The 24,938-nt window shown below is 35.9% G+C and overlaps 2 protein-coding genes across 2 annotated transcripts; both read right to left on the minus strand.

Moving 5' to 3' along the window:
* Window positions 1-12,865: 12,865 nt before the first annotated feature.
* LOC134234419 (uncharacterized) lies at window positions 12,866-15,372 on the minus strand. Its single transcript, XM_062716479.1, has 4 exons — window positions 15,251-15,372; window positions 14,991-15,062; window positions 13,197-13,929; window positions 12,866-12,999 (listed from the first exon to the last, which is right to left on the minus strand). Exons 2-4 carry the CDS (start codon window positions 15,057-15,059, stop codon window positions 12,866-12,868), a joined length of 936 nt encoding a protein of 311 aa, XP_062572463.1. The 5' UTR covers window positions 15,060-15,062; window positions 15,251-15,372.
* A 2,243-nt stretch (window positions 15,373-17,615) lies between these two features.
* On the minus strand, window positions 17,616-23,698 carry LOC134234420 (uncharacterized protein K02A2.6-like). Its single transcript, XM_062716480.1, has 2 exons — window positions 23,450-23,698; window positions 17,616-19,331 (listed from the first exon to the last, which is right to left on the minus strand). Exons 1-2 carry the CDS (start codon window positions 23,696-23,698, stop codon window positions 17,616-17,618), a joined length of 1,965 nt encoding a protein of 654 aa, XP_062572464.1.
* Window positions 23,699-24,938: the final 1,240 nt, after the last annotated feature.

Here is a 24,938-nt window from a genome sequence, read left to right on the forward strand (position 1 = left end):
TGTGACGTCATTTGGAAGAGCTTAATTAGAGGAGTATGCATACCAAATATGAAGTCTCTATCTTTTATGGTTCAAAAGTTATGGCGAAGGTCAAAGTTTGCGGGGAAAAGCTATTTATAACGTATAGGCCACAGTCAAGGTCACAAGGTCAATGACTTTGGTGTCATTTGAAAGAGCTTATTCAGTGGAGTAAGCATACTAAACATGAAGTCTCTACCTTTCATGGTTTAAAAGTTATGGCGAAAGTTAAAGTTTGCAGACAAATAAACAGACAGACAGACAGGACAAAAACAGTATACGTCCCGGATCTATCGATCCGGGCGCATAAAAATACCCAGAATGATTACTATTCAAGCCTTTTAGGCATGTTCATAGCTTCGATATCTAACATTTTGCAGAAACCATTCATGTCAATTTTCCCCGAGGTGCAAAATTAACTCTGGTGTTAATAAAACAGACAAGTTCATGATCAGCTTATTGTTCCTCTTGTCCGTGTTGATGCTAAATAATATCAGGATGTCATCCACATCATTCAGACTCAAGCAATTGCTACAAAAAATGGTTGGACACCTACAATGTAATTGTGTTGTTCAAAAAGCACAACAGATGTTGAACATGATCGATGGATCTTTAGTTCATCAAAATACTTCCTGTGACGTCACTTCTGGCCAAACCGAAATAGTCAGAAAATGCATATTTTTGCCGTACTTTACACATTTTGGGGAAATACTTGTCACTGGATTCATAAAACTTAATTTTCAGTTCTTCGACGTCACTTACGGTTGAACAGGAAGTAGTAAAAATAGCTTACTTTTGCAATTTTCAACATAGATTTGGATGATTTAAATCATTTGAGACGTCAATTCTCTTTTTTTAAAAAAAAAAATAAAGTTACTTCCGGTCAAACAGGACGGAAGACCTACTCGTTGCTTTGCAACGAGCTCGGCTCTAGTTATAAAGACTGTTTTGTCAAATGACTTTACGCCAGATACAGCAAGTGTCGCTGAATTTTTCAGACTTTTCTGACAGAAAAAAGTTTTCCCATGCAAATATTCACTAAGTACTGTGTGTTCATGTGTATCTGATCATGAGTATTGGTGGGATTTGAAACCAGCGTAACAGCTATTCAAGCCGATTTACACCCTACAACTTTTTCATTAACTGCAATAATTTTATATTCAAAATATTCAATTCTCTGTCGCAAATGTATATACAATGTATTAGTAATGAATAACAAGAGTGAAAATTTCAAGCCCATAGAAGTTAGTTAGCTCATGATCAAATCTTGATCACATCACTAATCCACTTTAATTCCCATGAAAATGTTAATCTTGTTATCTATTTCTAAATTGAAGCATTATATATGTGAAAGAATTTTGTCTTTCAGATCATTCAAATTACTATCAGAAGATGCTGCTAAGAAATCTCCAGCATCACATTTTCTGTCTTTCTGAGAGAGTCTCGAAAAGAAACTTGCTACTTGTGTTGGTGTCAAGTGGTCCTCCATTCCAAAACGCTTTCTGCCATTTATAAGTACATAAGGCATGTCTCTTGCCACTTTACTTGGATCCTCCTTTTTCCCAGTAGTTTTGCCTGCCTTGAATATTTCAGTAAGGTAGTCTTTTTGGTCCTCAGTAAACAAAACCTTTGGCTTTTTCATTTTTAATGCCCATCCGGTTTGTTTGATCGGCTCTGTGCATTCCCTTGTAATAATGCCTTCATCATATGACGGACAGGTTGTATTCAAAGCTGACAACTTGTTCTGATACATAATTTTGCACCTATCTAGAAGGTTTCTCTCTGATCTGTCACTGCAGTTACTTAGAAGATTGTGATTTTCCAGAGAAGTTATGGTACGAAATGATCTGTCGCAGTTCTCATTGGGACAACTAAACACATGATCTACCGTTTTCCTTTTTTTTGGTACCGACTCTGAAAATTCGTTTCTTTCTGTAATCTCTATCTCATCATCTGAAATTAAATGCAAACTATGTAAAATACAAAGTGTTCATTGTTTGCATAAATCAAATAAACAAAACAATCATGAATAAAGCTCACATGATTTGATTCAATTCATAAAAGGTATAGTTGGGAGAAGGACTATTCAAGTTACATATTGTTTTTATCCCTGATCCTTGCAAAACATATCCGAAAGATAAATATCATATAAATTCACCCATAAACTAAATGGAAATGTATTTTATCATGTATTACACTTTCTGCAGCAAAACTTGTTTAGTGTGAACATAGATATTGTGAATTCACAGATATAATGAAGATATCTTGGATCACCAGCTGTATAAATTTATAAACGAAAACCTTCTACAGATAAAGCAAATTACTGATATATAGGGAAGTAATTTTATCCAGGTCTCTGTGACTTTGTTATAACCAAGTTTCACTCTCGTTACTTTCATATATTTTACACAGATCGACTGATTCTGTAAGGCATGAAATAAAATATTGTTTGTTTGAAGTTGCCTACTGACCCACTGAACATGCATCAGACCCAAACCTTTTTTAGCCATTTTGTAATATTATTTTTTCCCCAATTTCTCAGGACATTGAAACTGTTTCATTTTCAATTTTTTTTCTTTCATATTCAGTAGTTATACCAAGAGTGGAGCGTATTCATGTCAAGAAGGCATATGAAAAAAAAGAATGCCTACCTACCTACCTAGTCTAAAAATTATAGGTCAGCAACTACAAACAAAGAATTTTTAAAGCTTGGCCTAAATCAATTAATTTTTATTTCTTTTCACAATTTACATTTAATAAAAGCCATTATGACATAAAAACTGCCTGATATAAAAACAAAATTCACGAAAACAATATCCACTGTGTATTGAAGAAAATATGCTTTTTAGAAATCATTATTTGTGGAGTGTGTCTAAAATGGGTAGTGAGACCCAGGCTGGGCCGAGACTTTGCAAACTAAAATCCATGTTTTTGATATTTATGAAATAAATACCGTTACTCATTTTTCATGAAATTTACGAACATAGTTTATATCTATAAGATTTGCCTTTGCTGAGAGTTTTAACTCAAAATATTGTGTTTTTCAATGATTACTGCAGATTGTTCTTTTCAAGGTGACTAAAATGGATAATTTTCAAAATCCCGGTTTGCAGTTTCCAAATTCACGGTCTGGCCTGCGTTTTGCTCCTATTTTAGTCACACTCTTATTTGAGCCTTAATGTAAGTGAGCTTAACATACAACTTGAATTTTTTTTAAATGTTAAAATATACCTGGAGAAAGAACAGCAGGATTTACTTCATTTGTCCATGACTTGATGACATTTAACTGCATAAATGGCACCGTTGCAGATGTCCATGGTAATAATTTGCTTAGAAAAAATATTTGAATAATTTTTTTATTTGTCTTTTTACTTAGTAAATGTATGATAATCTCAATAAGAATAACATTCCATTTTACTTTTTCAACATTTCATATTAATAATCTGAGAAAAGTGCCTAAAATATTACATCAACTTTTTGATAAATAACCAACTGCTTCAGAAAAGCTCAAAATGTTAACTTTTGTGGTTATTGGCTTTGTTTTGGGAAGAAAAGATTTGACATTGGAAACTATACATCATATGAAGTCGTAGAAGTTCATTTGTACCTGGCCCAATATTGTATGCCTTCCATACTCGCAATCCGTCAGGGCTAAACTCAAAGTTGTTCAGAGATGAAATGTTAGGAATGGCTTTCACACTTGCTTTCTCAGCATCAGCATCGATAACTGGAGTGACGACTTTGATTTTGTACTGTCCTTTTTGCTGAGTGTCAATAGCCTACAAAATATGGTAAGGAAACCGGTATTAAAATGGTATGAAACTGTATGTTATAAAAAACAATTCCACTATGATTAAAATATGATTTATAAGTTCCTGCTGCAAATCTACTATTTTGTCTCTTGTAATTTTGAAAAATAACCACTAATATTTTGATATTTGAGACTAAAAAAACATAATACATAAAAAAATGATCTGTTGCAAGAAATGTAAATCAACATGTAAATATTTAGACAAATGACTATGATATTTCTTGCACAAGAAAAAAGTTGCTTTTTACGCATGTATAATTGTTACATTTGTACAACCAGTTCTGATTCTTTTTGTAAATATATTTCACTCTTGATTAAAATAAATTTATTCATTCCATGTCATTTTCTCAGCATATAAGATATTGACTAAAAATAATTTCTAGCATGAAGAAGACAATACTGATCAATGACAGTTAGGGGTGGATAAGGCAGTCAGTTTACGGAAATATCTATCATATACAATATTCTCTTTTGACTCAAATAATTCTTTTCAACACACCTTTTTCATTTGTGAAGCATCTAGAACATCATTTCCTTCATTGACATATCGCTTTATGGCTGACTTGATATGTGATGCTTTGCGATCGCAAGGGCCCTTTCCGTCCTGGGCTTCACAAAAATTGTACGTCTTAATCAGTGGATGCAGTTCCTGATATAATGCATGAAGAGTGTTGGTACTCTTGTAACATCCTGCGTTGTCGGACCATAAATGAACTTTCTGTATGTTCTTTCTACTTGCAATATCCTTGACAACGTCTACTATCAATGCTGCTGTGAGTTTGGAATCTTGCGGGGACTATGTATCAAGGACATGTACATAAGTAACCAGCTCAAAAATATCATTGTGTTTTGTAGAACACACAGCAATGTGCCAATTTATTTCTCGCTTTCCGAACCAGTCAGTTTGTCCTTCTCTGAATTTTCTGGGTAGGAATTTCATGGCCCAGTCAGCAACAAGGAAAAGATCTCCATCCTCAAGGTTGGCAGTGATGTCTACTCTGGCAACATCTTGGTTTTTTTTATCTCAGTACATGTGCCTTGAGGTCCTTAATGGCAGTCACAGACCTTTCGACCTACATAGAATTTTTGAAAGAATTTCAAATACGTTAGAAAAATCATGTGGTAAAGTTATACAGTTTGCATATTTTTATGCCCCCGTAAAAGAAGTTTCGGGGGTATATACTTTTTGCCGTGTCCATCTGTCTGTCTCTTTCTTTGTCTGTTTTCCAAAGGTAGGGACTGTTCCTTCGCCAAGCGCTCGGCACTAGAAGTGAAAGTCACGGGTCTTTCGGATATGACCTTAAAAACGTAGGTCCCGTGTCACGGTAGGCGTCGGCACGATAAAGAACCCTCACTGCTCAATGGCCCTGAGTGCCGAGTATAGGTCTAAATTTGAAGCCCTTCACCGGCATCGGTGACGTCTCCATATGAGTGAAAAATTCTCAAGAGGGACGTTAAACAATATACAATTAATCTTTGTCTGTTTTCAGCAAAAACTTTAACCTTGCCCATAACTTTTGATTTAGTGGAGCTATGATTTTCATATTTCACACTTGTATTCCTTGTGACAAGACCTTTCCTTGGGTACCACAAAATTTGACCTTGACCTTGGAGTTTGACCCACTTTTACAGGAAAATTTTTAACTTTTACTTTAGCCATATCTTTTGAACAGTAGATACCAGGACATTTATACTTCACATATGTAATTATTGTTAAAAGACCTTTCATTGGATACCAACAACTTTGACCTTGACCTGTAGATTTCCGTACAAGTGAAAAAACTTTAAACTTTGATCAGCAATTTTTATCCCCATCCTTCACCCGGGGGTCATGATTTAAACAAACTTGAATTTACACAACCTGAGGATGATTTCACAGAAGTTTAATCTTGCCAGTCTCCATTGCTCTTGAGAAGAAAATTTTTTAAAGATTTTTTCTATATATTCTCATGTAAAACTTTGATCATCATCAGCCATTGTGGCCCCACCCTAGGGCTACCCCCGGGGGTCATGATTTTGGTAGAAGACTCACTGCTTATTACAATCATGCTAACAGTTTGACTGCTTGATGTCCAGGAGTACCCGGATAAAGAAGACGATTTTAAAATTGCATTGATTTTAGTGGTTTTCCATCTATACCCCTCAGGGGTACAGGGTCTATGAATTTCACAATTTTTGTTGTGAAAATTAGCGACATCAATCAACCAAACTTGTAAGAGATTTATTAGGACCCGACACTCCAAACCACACTTTTAGTAGATATGATTTTTTGCATAGAGCAGATTAATATCTGATTTGAATTATGCAAGTAGTTGTAGAGTGTTTCGGCTATTAAGAAGCCTCTTCAGGGGTCACGGACATAAATCATGGTGTTTGTTTTAGGTGAGACCGGATTATCTCGTCACCTATATTATTGTGTTTGCTGTAAGCAATGATTGGTTGAGAATTAAATAAAGTTTTGCATTCTGGATTTCTAAGAATGGTGTTCCAATATTTCAGAATTCGTTTTTTCAGTCCTTTAACGCAAGGGTTAAATTTAGTAACCAGTACTGTAGGGTTACGTAATGACTGTTCTTTAGTCTTTTTGATGATGAGTTTTGATCGGTTTGTGTTGATCGTTTCCTTGATGATAGGATCAATTTCCGAAGTAGAGTAGCCTCGCTTTGATAAGTGCGTCTTGAAGTCATTAAGTGTTGCATGTAATATTTCAGGGTCAGTTGTGTTTCTTGCATGTCTAATGCATTCTCCTTTAATGAATCCTTTAAACACAGCCGGGCTATGAGCGCTCTGTCTGTGTAGATATTGAAAGTTATTTGTTGGTTTGACAAAGGACTTGATATCAAGTTTGTTAAAATTTTGAAATTTCTGTCCTTTATAAACTGTAGTATCAAGGAAGTTGACAGCAGATGGAGAAATTTCAAACGTAAATCTTAGATGTATGTGACACTGATTGCCGATATTAAAGAATTCTTCTATCTCTGGTTGCGTTCCATTGAATATTATGAAACCGTCATCACAGTATCTGCCGTGGAAGACAATTTTGCTGGCTTGACGAAATTGTGCCATTATATGCTTTGTAATTTGATACATTCTGATGTCGCAGATCTCTGGACTGGGGACTGCCCCCATACTTGCTCCTATTATTTGTTCGTAATATTTTCCGTCGAATTCAAAGTAATTGTTTTCCAAGACGCATTTCAGTAAGAAGTTTAGATCCTCAGGGTCCGAATATGGAATGTCTAATTGCGTTTTATTGGCCTGTGTGTAAGCCTACATTTACTGATGAGAGAAGCTCGTTGAATTCCATGTTTGTGTACATGCTCGTCACATCATAAGTAATTAATAATGCGTTTGTTGGCAGTGTAAGGCTTTCGATTTTGGTGATGAAGTCCGTAGTGTCCTTAATATAAGTTGATTGTTTTTGTACAATAGGTACCAGAAAATAATCGCAATATTGTCCTATTTTCCTTGTTGGCGTATCGCATTGCGAGATAATTGGTCTACCAGGTGGTAATTTCCTAATGCTGCACTGACCGTTTATTAGAGCATTGTAAATGTTTGCTGGTATTTTATGGGTTTTAGGTAAAAGGTATAAGTGCCCACATTTGAGTGAAGGCTTTTTGTCATTAAAGAACTTATAAGTGTCTTTGTCCAGTGACCCATTAGTATGCATTTCGGCAAGGTGTGAAAATTAGCGACATCAATCAACCAAACTTGTAAGAGATTTATTAGGACCCGACACTCCAAACCACACTTTTAGTAATTTTGATTTTTGCATAGAGCAGATTAATATTTGATTTGAATTATGCAAGTAGTTGTAGAGTGTTTCGGCTATTAAGAAGCCTCATCAGGTGTGAAAATTAGCGACATCAATCAACCAAACTTGTAAAAGATTTATTAGGACCCGACACTCCAAACCACACTTTTAGTAGATATGATTTTTTGCATAGAGCAGATTAATATCTCATTTGAATTATGCAAGTAGTTGTAGAGTGTTTCGGCTATTAAGAATCATCAAGGAAACGATCAACACAAACCGATCAAAACTCATCATCAAAAAGACTAAAGAACAGTCATTACGTAACCCTACAGTACTGGTTACTAAATTTAACCCTTGCGTTAAAGGACTGAAAAAACGAATTCTGATTATTGGAACACCATTCTTAGAAATCCAGAATGCAAAACTTTATTTAATTCTCAACCAATCATTGCTTACAGCAAACACAATAATATAGGTGACGAGATAATCCGGTCTCACCTAAAACAAACACCATGATTTATGTCCGTGACCCCTGAAGAGGCTTCTTAATAGCCGAAACACTCTACAACTACTTGCATAATTCAAATCAGATATTAATCTGCTCTATGCAAAAAATCATATCTACTAAAAGTGTGGTTTGGAGTGTCGGGTCCTAATAAATCTCTTACAAGTTTGGTTGATTGATGTCGCTAATTTTCACACTTTGACTAGGGACAATGTCCCACCGGCATCATCCCGTGCATCGCCCTCCCTTGGATAGCGATCGACTTGTGTGGTTTATTTGGTCATCCAACAATCCGGCCACACTTTTGCTTCTTTTGTCTTCTAAGACATTTTACTACCAGCACTTCCTTTACCAAATTAGCACTTGTCTGTAAAGGAATGAATTGCAACTTCAAAGATCGTTCGTTTCGACTCTCGTATAAATCAAATTCATCAACTGATTCTAGTATGTTGACATGTACCAGTACTCCTCATTCTGCTACTATGTACCTACGCTTCAACAAGCTATCGCTCAAACACAAACCTACAACTATGGCAAACTGTGAATACATGGATATCATGAAGGACCAGGTACCTTCAAACCAGGAAGCAATCATAAACGATTTGGATATGTCCATCAATCTGCCGGAGTCCGACAGTACTGTGGCTGCCTCAAACTTGAAAATCTTAGAAAAAATCGATGGAATCCTATCGAGTCGACTTCTATACGCCAAGCGGAAAGAAAGTATCTCCCACGGACTTAGATCGGGCAGGTTTCCGTCTTGGTTTGGAGCCAAGCTCCATTGCGAACTGAGCCTCCCCAAGGAGGAAAACACGAAGTTTGCCTCGTCCTTAAAGGAACTACAGCAAGAAACCACCAGTTCCTTTGCCAACTCTGTAATCACATTTCTTGATAACTCAATCCAAGAAAAGGAGGCAGAGAGCAACAGGCTTAGGGGAGACTTCCTTAGACAAAGAAAAGAAGAATTGGATGGATATACCTTTGCGGCAGAAAAATCTAAATTGGACGAGGCTATCAAGGCCATCACTAGAAAACACACTTCTGAATTACATGACCACAGAGCCAAACTCCAGACTTTGCCAAGCCACCCGTCTAGACCTAGCCACCCAGCCAACAAACCGGCCAATAACAAATCCCACGACCGACCAAGGAATGAGAGCCACTGCCAATACCGCGGTCACCGCTACATGCAGCGTAAAAGGCCATATTAACACAACCTAATTACCTGGCGCTGAGCTCTACACAACGAGCATATTATAGACTTTTTTACGCCACCTCCATACGATGTACATAGTGACGGACTTTTATTTAATACCATGCCTGTGGAGTACATTACTATTCAGCAGACTTACATTTATGTCTCTGTTATTGATTTCACAATTAAATTCATTTATGTAATCACCAATGCCAAGTCTAGTATCTCATTTATCAGTTCATGTTTGGTCTGAAATCGTACTTTACTTGTGTCAATTTTGATAATCTTGTAATAATAATATCAATCCTCTTTTTATCATCATATGATATTAAGACGGATACTTATTGCCGCCTCTTTTATATTTAACTACGTATATCAGACGGATTATACATCTTCAAGAAATGCACAAAACAGCCATCTATTGGCCATGCTCGTAAACAAACAAAGCCCCTCCCAACTGACCATAACCAATCACCAAAATGTGGCTATCAGTTTCCTATAGCCACATTCTCTCGCCGTCCTCTAATCTATCAACACATTGATAATTAGACGGACTTGCAATTTTATCAAAAATACTAATCGGCGTTCTATAGCGCCTCGCTCAACACAAATATCTACCACCTGCTGCTCCTTTATATAAATGGCTCGACGATTAAATAGACGGAGAAAACAAAGCAAAAGTGCTAAACGCACCTGTAATTATCTACGGGGAGTTAAAGCTCATTGCAAAAAAAACAATGGCAACTGGGGAAAAGTTTGTTCTAAATCTATCAAGATACAACTTATCCGAACATGAACTTTCCTTACTGAGTAAAGGCTTGAAATTCATTCCAACGCCTAAAAGCAACAATGCTAAAAACATACTTCTCAATGACTTTGAGGAATTTGCTAGAAAACTCAGATGCAAATTCCACTTTGATACCGGAGACAACAATACAATTCATCCCTTTAAAACGAAATCTGGCTACAAACCGCCATTTACATGCAGCGAACTCGAGGAATATATAGATAAAACAAAACTGGAACTTTCCTCAATGGAAATTGTAAAAAAGAAATCGAACATCTCAGAGTCTGAAAAAGCAGCTATTTTATCTCTTAAAAATAACAGCGACATTGTTATCAAAAAAGCAGATAAAAGCAACACTATTGTCATCATGAACAAGGATCAGTATGTCTTAGAAGCACAACGCCAATTGCAATCTAAACACTATATGCAAGTATCTGAACCCAACATGCTTACATTGCATGACAGTATTCAAAATAAACTTGCCGAAATGCATACTAATGGGTCACTGGACAAAGACACTTATAAGTTCTTTAATGACAAAAAGCCTTCACTCAAATGTGGGCACTTATACCTTTTACCTAAAACCCATAAAATACCAGCAAACATTTACAATGCTCTAATAAACGGTCAGTGCAGCATTAGGAAATTACCACCTGGTAGACCAATTATCTCGCAATGCGATACGCCAACAAGGAAAATAGGACAATATTGCGATTATTTTCTGGTACCTATTGTACAAAAACAATCAACTTATATTAAGGACACTACGGACTTCATCACCAAAATCGAAAGCCTTACACTGCCAACAAACGCATTATTAATTACTTATGATGTGACGAGCATGTACACAAACATGGAATTCAACGAGCTTCTCTCATCAGTAAATGAGGCTTACACACAGGCCAATAAAACGCAATTAGACATTCCATATCCGGACCCTGAGGATCTAAACTTCTTACTGAAATGCGTCTTGGAAAACAATTACTTTGAATTCGACGGAAAATATTACAAACAAATAATAGGAGCAAGTATGGGGGCAGTCCCCAGTCCAGAGATCTGCGACATCAGAATGTATCAAATTACAAAGCATATAATGGCACAATTTCGTCAAGCCAGCAAAATTGTCTTCCACGGCAGATACCGTGATGACGGTTTCATAATATTCAATGGAACGCAACCAGAGATAGAAGAATTCTTTAATATCGGCAATCAGTGTCACAAACATCTAAGATTTACATTTGAAATTTCTCCATCTGCTGTCAACTTCCTTGATACTACAGTTTATAAAGGACAGAAATTTCAAAATTTTAACAAACTTGATATCAAGTCCTTTATCAAACCAACAAATAACTTTCAATATCTACACAGACAGAGCGCTCATAGCCCGGCTGTGTTTAAAGGATTCATTAAAGGAGAATGCATTAGACATGCAAGAAACACCACTGACCCTGAAATATTACATGCAACACTTAATGACTTCAAGACGCACTTATCAAAGCGAGGCTACTCTACTTCGGAAATTGATCCTATCATCAAGGAAACGATCAACACAAACCGATCAAAACTCATCATCAAAAAGACTAAAGAACAGTCATTACGTAACCCTACAGTACTGGTTACTAAATTTAACCCTTGTGTTAAAGGACTGAAAAAACGAATTCTGAAATATTGGAACACCATTCTTAGAAATCCAGAATGCAAAACTTTATTTAATTCTCAACCAATCATTGCTTACAGCAAACACAATAATATAGGTGACGAGATAATCCGGTCTCACCTAAAACAAACACCATGATTTATGTCCGTGACCCCTGAAGAGGCTTCTTAATAGCCGAAACACTCTACAACTACTTGCATAATTCAAATCAGATATTAATCTGCTCTATGCAAAAAATCATATCTACTAAAAGTGTGGTTTGGAGTGTCGGGTCCTAATAAATCTCTTACAAGTTTGGTTGATTGATGTCGCTAATTTTCACAACACTGGCTCATTACTGATTGACGACAAAACAGATAGTAAATTGTCACCTAAGTGACTAAAGTGACCTTAAAATCCCATATGTACATTCACATATATATATTTTCTTTGACTAATTTTACAAACCTTAAACATGTATGCATCAGGATTGTCCCAGTCCATGGTTTTGGTCAGTTTCGTAAGTGATGACAAAAGTTCATCCAGTTCATTGCATTGCAGACAAGCATGAGTATGTTCATGAGTACAATTCTTTTCGAAAAATATGCTGTCAACTTGACTAAGGGCATAAGCAAAGCAGTGGTCAGCTACATTTGAAGATGTTCTGACATGCATCTGAATTTAAAATGGACAAAATTTACAAAATTGAACTGGTGTCAATTTCTATGTATCATATTGTATTTTTGAACTGATTTTGAAACTAGTATGTTATACAATATAACATACATTGGGGCAGTTTATGCTTTATATTGTACATGTATGTAAAACATAAGTTAAAATTAGCTTCATTCCTTATAATTCAATTTCAGTATAGACAATAAGACAATTTTCCCCTAAAAATGATTTCAAAATGAATAATTTTTAAAAAATTAATATTGAGGGGAGTAATACGTTTTTGATGTAACTCATTGTGACAAAGGCAACTTATATAAAATATAAAAAAAAAATCTTTTATCTGATCAAACTGTGTTACAACTAAAATCAAATCATTCATTCATATAAAGTAATACAATTTAGAAATATCTTACTTTGTAATCAGCCTTTAAATAATACTTGGCTTTCATGAGGTTCTCCAACATTCTCTTCTGCTCATTCAAAGGAATTTGCAGTTCCTGAGTTGTACAACATGTTCTAATTCACGAAAAGCCTCACTAGCTTCTGCAACATAGTAGTCAACTCCTTCAACAGATCTGCGCACTGACAAAATCTTGTACATGGTGCTCTGTCCTAGGAAAACAAAAAAATATACTATAAATTTCCACAAATTCAGTTGATTATTAACATCAATGAAACCACCTTCAAAGAAAAGTTAAATATTCTGGCTTAAAGAATTGCTTATCATGTGTCAATTATCATGAAATATTAGTATGTTAATGTTCATATTATATAGTCTTAAGAGTTACTAAGCAAATAAAGTAAATTACCAATGGCTTCAAAGTTTTCTTCTATACACAGCTGGGAATACTGTCTTACAATTGTCGCAGGTGCTAAACATCTGATGACATGTGGTGTTTGAATTAACTCCCCTGTAGTTAGGGTTAGGGTCTTCTCCCCCAGTGGTAGGTCCTTAATGACATGACTTGATGTTATGAAGTCCAAGAAATGTTCAAGTTTTGAAGAGTCTACTTTTTCTCTAGATTGTTTTTCATGTGGCACTGGTGCTCCAACTCCCAATTCCCTAGCATGTTTCTTTGCAGAGTAAAATTTGTGTTGAGTAACAGATGGAATCATGGCATTAACGTCTTGAAAACTGGCCTGGGTGGTAAGAACAGACAATATTTGACGCCGAATTGTTGGTGTCTCAGCTTTTAAGTAACTCTCGGTTAAAGCCTCAATAAGTGCCGGAGACTCGTAGTGAGTGTAAGACGTTTCTAGTTTTGAAAACATGGCATCTTTTAAGGCATCACTTTCTCCAGGACATATTGTCTCTAAAAGAATGGAGAGGCATTCATTTGCTTTGGCAGCATATCTTCTTCTTGTTCGCTGACTTGAACTGACAAATGACTCACGGAGTGTTTTAACCGGGCTCTTGTTGCATGCTGCTAGGAACTCGTTCAGCTTTGATAGGCGATCAATACCAGAGATAGATGCTTCTGAGACTTGGCTTTCTTGGCTACATGTATCCATCGATGTCTCTTGACTGGATTCAATATTTTCCTACAAATACAAAGAACAATAGGAACAATAGGAAAAAAGTAAACTTAAAAAAATAATTACTGGTAAACTATTTTAACCTTTGTTGAGATTGACCAATGACCTTAACATTTCAGTCTGTCAAGCATAATTAAGAATTTTCAACAACTATGGTCGCCCGCGTGGCACAGTGGTTAGAGCGTCTGCTCTAGAGTCGCAAAGTAAGGAGTCAATCCTTACGATGCGGGTTCAAATCCCACTGCGGGACTTGGAGACCGGTCTTTCGGATGAACCGTATAAACCGAGACCCCCTGTTGCAGTAGGTGCTGGGCTGCTGGCAATAAAAAGACCCCTCATTGCTCAAAGGCCCTGAGTGCTGAGCTTAGGACAAAATTTGTAGCCCTCCACCAGCAAGTGGTGGCGTTTCCATATGAGTGAAAAATTCTTGAGAGGGACGTTAAACAACATACAATCAATCAATCAACATATTATGCTGTCAACATGGTCAATATACATGATATATGTTGGCCTCAGGCAATAGAATACACTGAGCTGTTCCCTGCACCTCGGGAAAATATTCTGGTCTATTGACTGCTCAGGCATTAAATAATTGTATGCATTAAATTTTGTAATATGAATCATATATGCTTATAAGATTTGCTTCAGTGTTGGTCATTAAATCAGGCTTGGTGATAGAATGCCTAGAAGTGACCTTGAGCTTGCAAAAACACAAAATGACCTTGATAAGAGACAAACCCTCTGGTCGCATAAATCTGTGTAAAATATGAATATTCAATGTTTTTCCTTCTAAAAAAAATATGAACCTGACATTAATTACTTTTCATCTAGGGTCAGGCTATATGACAACCTCAAATATACATCTCAACAGGTTCTGCTTTACAAAATATTGTCCAGAGATTTTCATACAGATCTGACAATTTTGTACATATGGATGGATTATATGCTGATTTCAATGTTTGTTTGTTTTTTTTTTTGTTTTTTTTTTGGGGGGGGGGGTCATAATATTGGTATAAAGACGGGTAGGGAGATATGAAATTTACATTGAAATAAATTTGTGATCTTACATTTTCATCGTTTTGTATTTGAATTCTAGGTCTCAGAAGCAATCCACTACATTCCATACTCTGTTCCATTGCCTAAAATGAAATACGTACAATAAAAATTACAAATTGATCATTCACTGGACTATTGTAGAACCATGCAATGGTCAGAGCAATACATTACTTCCTTAGTTACAAATTTCTTGATTTAAAACTTCAGTTGATTTAAGAATATCTTACATATTTAAATGATAAATTTAACAAATACATTTATAGACACTTACTGTCTCACAAGTCTGTACATCATTTTCTATATTGCCTTCCTTAAATAGCTTAGCACGACAAGATGCACAGATAGCTGAAAGTATAGAACAGTGCCAATATTCAAATCAGATAATCAAGATAATTTGTATATAAATAACTTCAGAATTGTACATCATATTTAAATCTTATACCAGTGGATATCTGCTTAAAAGATGTTTAAATTCTAAAGTAAAAAAGAATTTTTAAATAAAAAAATATGCAATCAGGTAATGACGGTTATAAATATTTCTGAATTATGTAAATTAAAATTGGTGTATAGTAGATTTAATCTGCCTCCCCCTGAGTAGTAGAGGATAAAATATGCCATAGTCATGCTTATTGATTGCACCTGTCCATAAGATATTTAAAATGCAAGAAGGCTCTGCAATATTCAGCATTACTGGGGTATATTAAGAAGCTTATTCTGATTTCATTACATATGACATGTAAACATGATTTCCAGTTATCAATCCTTTCATTCATGATTATTTAGACTTTTTAATAATATTTTTTAAATAAGAAGCGTTCATGGGTCTGTGTCTACTACCTGTAGTACTGTAACATGTATATGTTTGAAGTTATACACCTAATTGCCTAAATGGAATGGAAAAAAAATTAGGGGGAAATGCAATGATAAATCATAAATCAAACTTAGTAATTGTTTTGTATTCTTTTTAACTGAATATCATTTAATGAAACAGAGGATTTATACAGCTATAAATACATGTATAAGGTTAAACATGTAGCATACTTACGCGTTCCAACGGGAAGAATTGTGCCATATTTTCTATTGATGTCTTCCACTTGGTGAATTGTTATTTGCCTATCTGCCTTTTGTTTTCCCGACCTTTTTTGATTTCTTAACTGGTGAGACGCTAAATGCTGTGGAATCCCGCAACATTTCCCTCTCCTGCGCAAGCGATTTTTCTCTTGGATTGAACTTAAATGATTTTTGCAAATGTTAAATGAATTTGATAATTCGCCGTAAATTAAACCCGATTCTGTCAAAATAATGGAACTCGAAGTTGATGGTAATAAATCAAATCAAGAGAACTAAAAGTTTCTACATCAGAACAAACAACTAAAGAATGAAACGAATGAAAACTACAGCTTCCATCTGCTGGCATTTTGCAAACAAATGAAAGCAGTTCTCTCCTTCAATACAAAAGAGTACATTCAAGAACTATAACTCTGTCGTTGTTTTTTCTCCAAATTCCCAAGTAATTGAATCAAATTCCAGATTTATTTTTGATTTCACCATAAATTTAAGGTTTCCATATTTTAGGATATTTCTTTTATTATTTTTCTAGCACAAATGTTTACACTAGATGACTTGACAAAACATTTTTTTTTACTCTCAAAACTGCAATTGTTGAACAATGAAATTTACTGAAAATTACCATCTGCACATTATTTATGAGCTAGGTAAAAAACTTTTTTGCTCTTAAATGCTTGAAACAAACTTAAAAACTTGTTTTTGTATTTTCCTTTCTTTTATTTATTTCTTTTTTAGGAAATTATTTAAAGTTTCCAATAATTCCACTGTCAGTTGTTATGCAATGTGTTTCCATGACAACTGTTGCTAAGTCAAATCATTGCACAAGGTTTTTACCTGTTAGACACCAATATTTGAAAATACACAAAGTTTCATCTAAATCCAAGACATACCGTGGCCAAAGGATTTTGATTCTTACATAGAATCAGTGTTAAAATTTTACTCCAATTGCTTTGAATTCAATTAAATTTATTTTTTATTGAAACTTAAAAAAAATTATATTGATCACATAAATACGACTAATTAAAGTCAGAATATTTGAAAAAACGTAAAGATTTAGCATTTCAACAGCAATCGGGATCGAGATTCCAAAAATTCTAACAACATATTTTTTTTACATTTGGTCATTTTGGAAGAAGGAGTGATCAGGATGGACGATTCATCTAATTCCTCAGATTCATCTGATTCTTCAAACTCCATTTTATCACCCTGCTCATCCCCTTCATCATCGGAACTAACGTGGAAAAGGGGAAGATCATCCTCAAGCTCACAGACTTACGAGAGTGACGACAGTTGCACCTCCCGAGTGAAATGTGCTAGGTGTAGTGTATTCACAACACCATTGTGGGTTAAGAACCAATTTATTACCTTCTTTTACAGGAGAGCTCATCAGATAAAAACAGTAACTCTTAATAAAATTAGAACATACATTACATCGTTCCCCTTACAAAATTTGATACTTCCCATGGACATTAGATTTAAGATCAGTAAAATACATTAGAAACTGTAACTCAATTAAATTTGTTGAAATATTAACTAATTCAGTTTTCAATTATGATAAACAGTAAAGTTCATTCTCGGTATCGCATAGGGAGTTTTACACAGCGGCCATTACGGGTAAAATGCGCAGGGTTTTCGGCTGGTGGTTCGACGTCAGATCTAGCTGTCTCAGTAACGGTATTTGGTTGCACATCTGAAGCTGCTGATGTATCATTGGTGCTCTGATTGGTCTTGGTACCCAATGTGACATCTGTATACGCAGGGACATCATCTCTGGAGACCGAGTTATTTTGGACACGAGTAGGTCTCAGGAATTTGCGGTTACGTCTGTAGCATCGTCCATTGCTGTCGATGACATACGAACGTTTTGTAGGGTGCAAGTCTTTAACGAAACCGCTTGTCCATTGTCCTGATTGGCTCTGCATCATTACGGAGTCTCCTGCTTTGAGAGGTTTAAGTGGCTCCTTCTTAGCATGTCGGTTAAAGTTCTCCTCCTGTTTTTCCTGTCGACATTTCATCTTGACCAACGTGTTGTCATCCACCCAAGATTTTAGTAGGGGGACTGCTGTAGGTAAGATAGACTTCAGTCTGCGTCCTAGAAATAGCTGAGCTGGTGACATATCAATACAATCAATCTTGGTGTTCCGATACTCCAAAAGAGCAAAGTATGGATCTTGAGATTTGGTAATAAGACGTTTCATGGTCTGAATCATTCGCTCGGTCTGTCCATTACTCTGAGCATGGTACGGACTGGTCGTGGTATGTGTGATGTAATACGATTTCACAAACTCCTTGAATTCATAACTACTGAACTGTGGTCCATTATCACTAATCATGATATCCGGAATTCCATATTTGGAAATCATGCTTTTCAAATGGGTGATCATGCACTTAGAGGTAAGCGACTCCAGTTTGGCAAGTTCCGGCCACTTTGATAAATAATCAACTACCAGTAAGTAATGGTTTCCACTAAGTTCAAACAGATCCATTCCAATCTTTGACCACGGTCTTGATGGAAGTTCGCTTGGAATCATTGGTTCCTTAGGATTAGCAGCCTGATATTTGGCACAAGTTGCACATGCGCTCACGAGGTTCTCTATGTCTTTTCCCATACCGTTCCATAAGAGAATGTCTCTCGCTCGGTTTTTGGTCTTCACAATTCCTTGGTGTCCAATATGTAGCTTCTCCAGCATTTCATTCTGCATCGACTTTGGGACAATCAGTTTGTGTGACTTATAGAGAATACCATCAATGTATGAAAGTTCATCACGGAAGTTCCAGTAGGCTCTAATTTCCGGTGCAAGGTCTGCTTTGTTGTTTGGCCATCCATCCAAGATTGTGTCCAAGAGTTGCTGTAACTCATCATCTTGACCTTTTTCCTTCCGGAAACTGTCCTGTACTTCCTGTGACACAGATAAGTATGAAGTAAGATGTATCTCATTCACCTGTAGATCTGGTACGAGGGCTTCCTTAGTCTCTTTCAGATAGGAAAGACTCAAATGATCAGCCAAGAACATTTTCTTTGCCGGTTTGTAAACTACTTGAATGTCATATTTTTCAAGTGCCAACACGACTCTTTGTAGTCTTGGCGGTGAAGATAGAACAGGTTTCTTGAAGATACTTTCCAAAGGTTTATGGTCTGATTCAACCAGTACACTGTGACCATATACATAATCATGGAATTTTGTACATCCATAGAGAATTGCCAGAGTTTCTTTCTCAATCTGTGAATATCGTTGTTGTGTTTCCGTCAGTGCACGTGAACCATACGCAACTGGCTTATCTTCCTGAATCAACACTGCACCTAGTCATTTAGAACTGCCATCTACTGACAACATCACTGGCTTGTTTGGATCAAAGTACTTAAGGATCGGTGCACTAGTAGTCATGTACTTCAATTTCTCATAGCTTTCTCCCTGTTCACTTTCCCATTTCCATCACTACTGAATAAGATATCCCCTTAGATTCCAAAAATTCCCCTGTTGTCCCCCTGTCAGTCCCTGACATTTTCCTGTCTCTCCCTGACTTTCTCCTATGATCCCCTGTCGTTGTCCCTGCTCTCCCTGTCCAGTCCCTGTCGTCCCCTGTCGTTGTCCCTGCCTTCCCTGTCTACTCCCTGTCGTCCCCTGACACTCTCTGATCTCCCTGTCCAGTCCTTGTCGTCCCCTGTCGTTGTCCCTGCCCTCCTTGTCTACTCTCTGTCGTCCCCTGACATTTATTTTGGCCAAGAATAGGAGTTTAAAAAAAATGTTTGTTGCATTTAAGAGTGAAAAATGATACAGTCTTGAAAACTTTAAGTATATTTTTGGAAAATGTAGACTTAGTAAAAAGTTAATAAATTTTTAAATACCTTAACTTAATCCCCTGTAATTTAGTTTCTATTACTTGTATCAATGTGATTTTTTTTGGTTTGGTAGCATTTCGGGTGGAGAACAGCTGAGAATTGCATTGATTCTAAAGAAGAAATAAATTACCAATTTATTTCATCTTGTGATGGTTGATGGCGTATACATTGTACTTTATGAACCTTTTATATATATTTATAATCTTTTTCATTTTTTTTATTTGATCTATTTTGAAACATCGTTGAGCGTTATAACTGTGTTTGTAAAAGTTCTAGATTTAAACAATTCGGAATACATTATCCAATCCATGCATGGGATATTTTGTTTTCCCAAAGAATTAAATGAATAAAAAATAAATTGGAAGGAATGATATATAAATGCAATAATACAATATATTTTTTTATTAAATAAATAAAAATTATTAAATAAAATTAAAATCTTTTATATTGATTTATTTTCTTATGTGAATAAATCTACAAATCGACTAAATAAAGAATAAATAAAATAAATAAAATAAAGAAAGAAAGAAAGAAAGAAAGAAAGAAAGAAAGAAATAGATAAATCAATCAATCATTAATGAGAATTAAATAAAGTTATTCATTTATTTGTTGATTTTTTTAATTTATCATTCATTTTTATCTCCGAAATTTGTTTTATTAGTTTTGATTTAATTATTTGCTGAAATATGCTACAAAGTATTTTATTAGCATATTTAAACGACTTTTTATTAATTTAAGTCCATGATGGGTATCAAAATAATCGTCTCATTATGCACAATATTAATCTGTCAGTTAGAGTTTCGATACTTTGTTTTGATTAAAAAATCGGTTTTCAACACCCTAACACGGTTCTGAAACAACATCAAAGCCATTGATGTTGACCAGTAATTAAAATAAATTCATAGTAAATAAATTAAAAACAATAAATGAATATTAAAAAAAAATATTAATAAAATATCAAATTATTTATTTTTGAAATTGAAAATAAAACAGATTAAGGAATCATTTATATCTGCAAAAAATTGTGATTCTTTGGTTTTATTTCATATAAACACTTGCATCCGTACAGTACCGACCAGACCCGACCTGACACAAAGCAGTCCCAGAGCTGTCCCGGGTACTGCTTTCTGGGACTGCTAAAGCAGTCCCGCAGCGGTCCCAGAGCAGTCCCACAGCAGTCCCAGAGCGGTCCCAGCAGTCCCAGCAGTCCCAGCGGTCCCAGAAAGCATTCCCAGCAGTCCCAGAAAGCAGTCCCAGCAGTCCCAGTGGGTGGGGTTTATTTATTTAATGGGCAGGGCTTACTCAGAATTGAGATTTCCAATAAACAATGGAACTATAAAAGGCAGCTGAATTTTTTTCTGAGCAGGGTGCAAGGAATCCTTACATTGTGAAGGTCATTTACATGTATGAGCAGTACCCGCATAGACTTGAAACAATTTGAAATAATATCTATTGACGGAATAAAGCTTACACACGTACATAAATGAATTACACTGAACATGTATATTTAATCATAATTATCGTGAGTTTCTTGTGATTGATACTGGCTCCCATATTTATTTTCTATACAGAAAATTAAAATTGAATTAATTATTTTTCACAAGAATTAGTTTTAAATTAGATCTATTTATTATACATCATGGCCATTTCCATACTATCGGGATACTCTAAAGGCATTTTTTAAAAAGTATTAGGGCTTTTGAAAAATCCGATGCTAATTTAGCCAAGTAATATTTTTCAGAATTGATTATTCTTTACTGACATGTTAATTTGAAAATTATTGTTTTATTTGAAAATTGTATTAGTGACCAATATAGAATCCTAAGATTATGTTCAACATAAATTAATCTTGAAAGAAATTTATACACAATTTCATTTATCCTTATTTGCATTACAATTTTTGTATAGATTGAAATTGGGGTCATTGTTTATTGAGCAGCATGTTCAATGATGTGTAACACTGAAACGTGTACCCAAATGACAAGCATGATTGATTTTCTGCCCAAAGGCGATTGAAACCACAAGTGTTTATACCATTTTATTCATACACATTATCGGCCAGGTAAACAAAAGCAGTGTAAGATAAAGTTGCCACCCGGCACCACGTGTGCGGACGGACGAGGACCTGACACCTGAATCGGTGTTTCGGGCACATTTTAGGAATGTTCCAGGGTCTGCCACTCATCAGAGGTCCAACCCAAATTAAGTTATTATATTTTAGTTGTATATTTCTGGCATGGTGGTGTTTCATGCAATAATATTTGTAGTGGACATGTATTGTGTTACTGTTCCTCTAATTAAGCTTTGTGAATAAAAAGCTTTATGTTTTGGATATGTCAATGAATAAGACAATATCAAGGAGAATTAATATTCTCTGTGGTGCGAGCTTAAATTGTTTGCTCGTCTTGTTTTGTGGTACATGTTGTACTAAACGGCTCTTAGATAGAGCTGCAGTTGAGATTCGTTAGAAATGGGCGGGGCGACCGTCACATAGTCGCGCTGGAAGAGTTAATGCACGTGGCATGAGAAAGCGCATTGGTTGTTTGTTTGGAGTGTTGGGTAATTGACAGCCACCTGTTCCCTGATATCTGCTTTGCATGCTTTTCGCTATCACGGATTGTCTGATTTGTTAATTGATGTGCTATCTGTTCGAGTTTAAGAGCTCATTTAAGTTTCTATTTCGCTTGTATCCAATGATAGGAGGCATAGGGAATAACTCAGAACACTGTTTATCCTTTTGAATTAATTTCCAATGCTTGCGTAATGTTTTCCCCAGTTTTCTGACTGCAGGATTGTACTTGGTAACAAGCACAGAGGGCGGTCTGTTAGGTTTAGTCTTACTATTTTTTAGCAATTCCTGTCTATTAATTGTTTGTTTCTGAAACAATACTGTCTATTTCAGATTCCGAGTACCCCCTTGATATAAGTCGTTCCTTGAACTGTGAAATTAATTGTTTGGTTTTATGTGGGTCAGAGGTGTTCCTCTTATGACGGATAATTTCCCACTTAATAAATCCTCTGAAGGTAGCATTGGGATGTGCACTGCTGCGATGCAGATACATAAATGTTTCTGTAGGTTTGATGAAAGTTTCAAAGTCTAAGACTCCGGACTATTTAAATCTCTGTCCTTTGTAGACTTTTGTGTCCAGAAACACAGTCTCGTTAAGTGAATATTGTATGTAAATTTCAGGTATTTGTGCTCCTGATTTGCAAGTTCAAAAAACTGCAGTATTTCACTTTCTGTGGCGTCCATGGCCAAAAACCGTCATCTCTGTATCTAAAGTGAGCCAGAATTTTGTTTTTATGATTGTATATTTTGATAATATTTTCAAGGATATCAAAAAGGCGCAGATCACATATCTCGGGGGACGGGACCGCCCCCATACTGGCTCCTAATATTTGTTTATACAGGTGACCATTAAATTCAAATTCATTGTTCTCTAACAGAATTTGTAACAATTTGATTAGGTAACTGATATATGGGATCGGTATTGTAACATCAGTTTGTTTCAATTTTGTGAGATTTGTGTCGATTTCTGAATTGATTTGCATTTCACATACAATCTTGTTGATCAGATCGTGTATTTCATGTGTTCTGTCTTTGTGAATTGCGGCGTAATGAATGCCGTCATTTAATTGTCTTAGTCCCTCCGCTGCATAATTTGTGCGGTTCTGAACTACAACAGTAGTAGATTTGTCAGCCTTTTTTATTACAATGTTTGTCTCGTTTCGGAGACTGGTCAGCACATTCCGCTCTTTTTTTGTTAAATTATCTCTAAATTTGTGAAAGTGGATTTTACATAGCTCCATTTTGGTTGCATAGAGATAATTTTCTAAAGCTGTGCACGTTGTGTTGCCGGGATTATAATTCATATTGATATATAAGGGATGCAATTGTTTATCATCCTCATTTGTATGAAAGAGTATCTTACATCTCATTTTCCTGGCAGTTCATTGAAGCTACAGATCAAATTCTGTCTTATATTTTGCGTCCCTGGTGTGGGAATAAATTTGAGACCTTTGCTAAGTAAAGATGTTTCAGCTTCAGACAGAGTATAATCTGAGAGATTGAGAACATTGTTACTAGTGTTCTCTGACAGGCGTTTAATACGCCTGATATTGCGAGCTTTTCTGTTGTTTTATATTTTTTCTGATTTTGCGTTTTGGAGAGCCTCCTGCCAGGCATGTTAGCGTAGTGCCGATCTGGGAGCCAAATCTGCATTGATTGCTAAGAAAAGTGAACAAGGTATGATCAACAGGGGTTCCCTGGGGGTGTAATTCAACCGCGCAGATTAACATGCGGGTTTATCTTGGGGGCACCGACAGGCATGCGTTTACTTCTTAGGTGCAGTAAAGATCTGTGAATACCTGCATGATGCAATAGGTAAAAAGCATGATTATATTGTTTGACATCAAGCTTGCTGCGGGACAAAGTATAGGTTCTGTCCAGCAGGATGGGGATATGGTGTGTGTTCAAACCCTGAGGTTAAGAGTGACACTGAGAATTCTTGTAGATGTTGCAGTCAGGTTAATTTCTAGTTGGCGCACTTGGATCTTATAAAAAGGGTTTTTGTAGTTTTGTGGAGGGTACGTCCTAATTAAGCGTAATTCCCCGCTATTGAAATGTGACCGAGCTGCATATAGGTGTTGAGTTTGATTTATTAGCATCCATGTGAAATTGTGAATTTCAATTTCCGCTGAGATCAAGGGAAGTGGGGATTGGTGTGAGTTACGGTTTGTTAGAACCGAATGACAGCCTGAGAATTGGCTGTATGAGGTTTTTGTATCCCTTGCAGGTATGTGTGGATGGTGGACTTTGGTTTAATTTATGAGATGACAAGCGCATAAAAACGACGACATCCTAACATCCAGACATGTCTTAAACTTATTAGAACCCGACATTCCGGGCACACACTATATTTTAACGAACTTCTTTAACAAACTGAACTTTCTAAATCAAAATAGCAAAATATCATTTATTTCATGAACTCCTCTAATAAAGTAAAATACTTGCGCCAGATCCCACTATAGATCTGCCAGAACCAAACTA

Source organism: Saccostrea cucullata, unplaced genomic scaffold, assembly GCF_032062105.1.
Source record: "Saccostrea cucullata isolate Sc308-1 unplaced genomic scaffold, CSIRO_AGI_Scuc_v1 ctg3878, whole genome shotgun sequence".
Taxonomy (NCBI): domain Eukaryota; kingdom Metazoa; phylum Mollusca; class Bivalvia; order Ostreida; family Ostreidae; genus Saccostrea; species Saccostrea cuccullata.

Excerpts from the sequence above, each read along its gene's own strand:
- LOC134234419 (XM_062716479.1), bottom strand. The coding sequence starts at position 15,059 with ATGGAACAGAGTATGGAATGTAGTGGATTGCTTCTGAGACCTAGAATT. Across the intron at positions 13,930-14,990 it reads AAATACAAAACGATGAAAAT|GAAAATATTGAATCCAGTCA; the intron begins GTAAGATCACAA and ends TTGTATTTGTAG. Across the intron at positions 13,000-13,196 it reads AGAAAACTTTGAAGCCATTG|GACAGAGCACCATGTACAAG; the intron begins GTAATTTACTTT and ends TTGTTTTCCTAG.
- LOC134234420 (XM_062716480.1), bottom strand. The coding sequence starts at position 23,698 with ATGGAGCTATGTAAAATCCACTTTCACAAATTTAGAGATAATTTAACA. Across the intron at positions 19,332-23,449 it reads ACGATCTGATCAACAAGATT|GAAGATAAGCCAGTTGCGTA; the intron begins GTATGTGAAATG and ends GTGTTGATTCAG.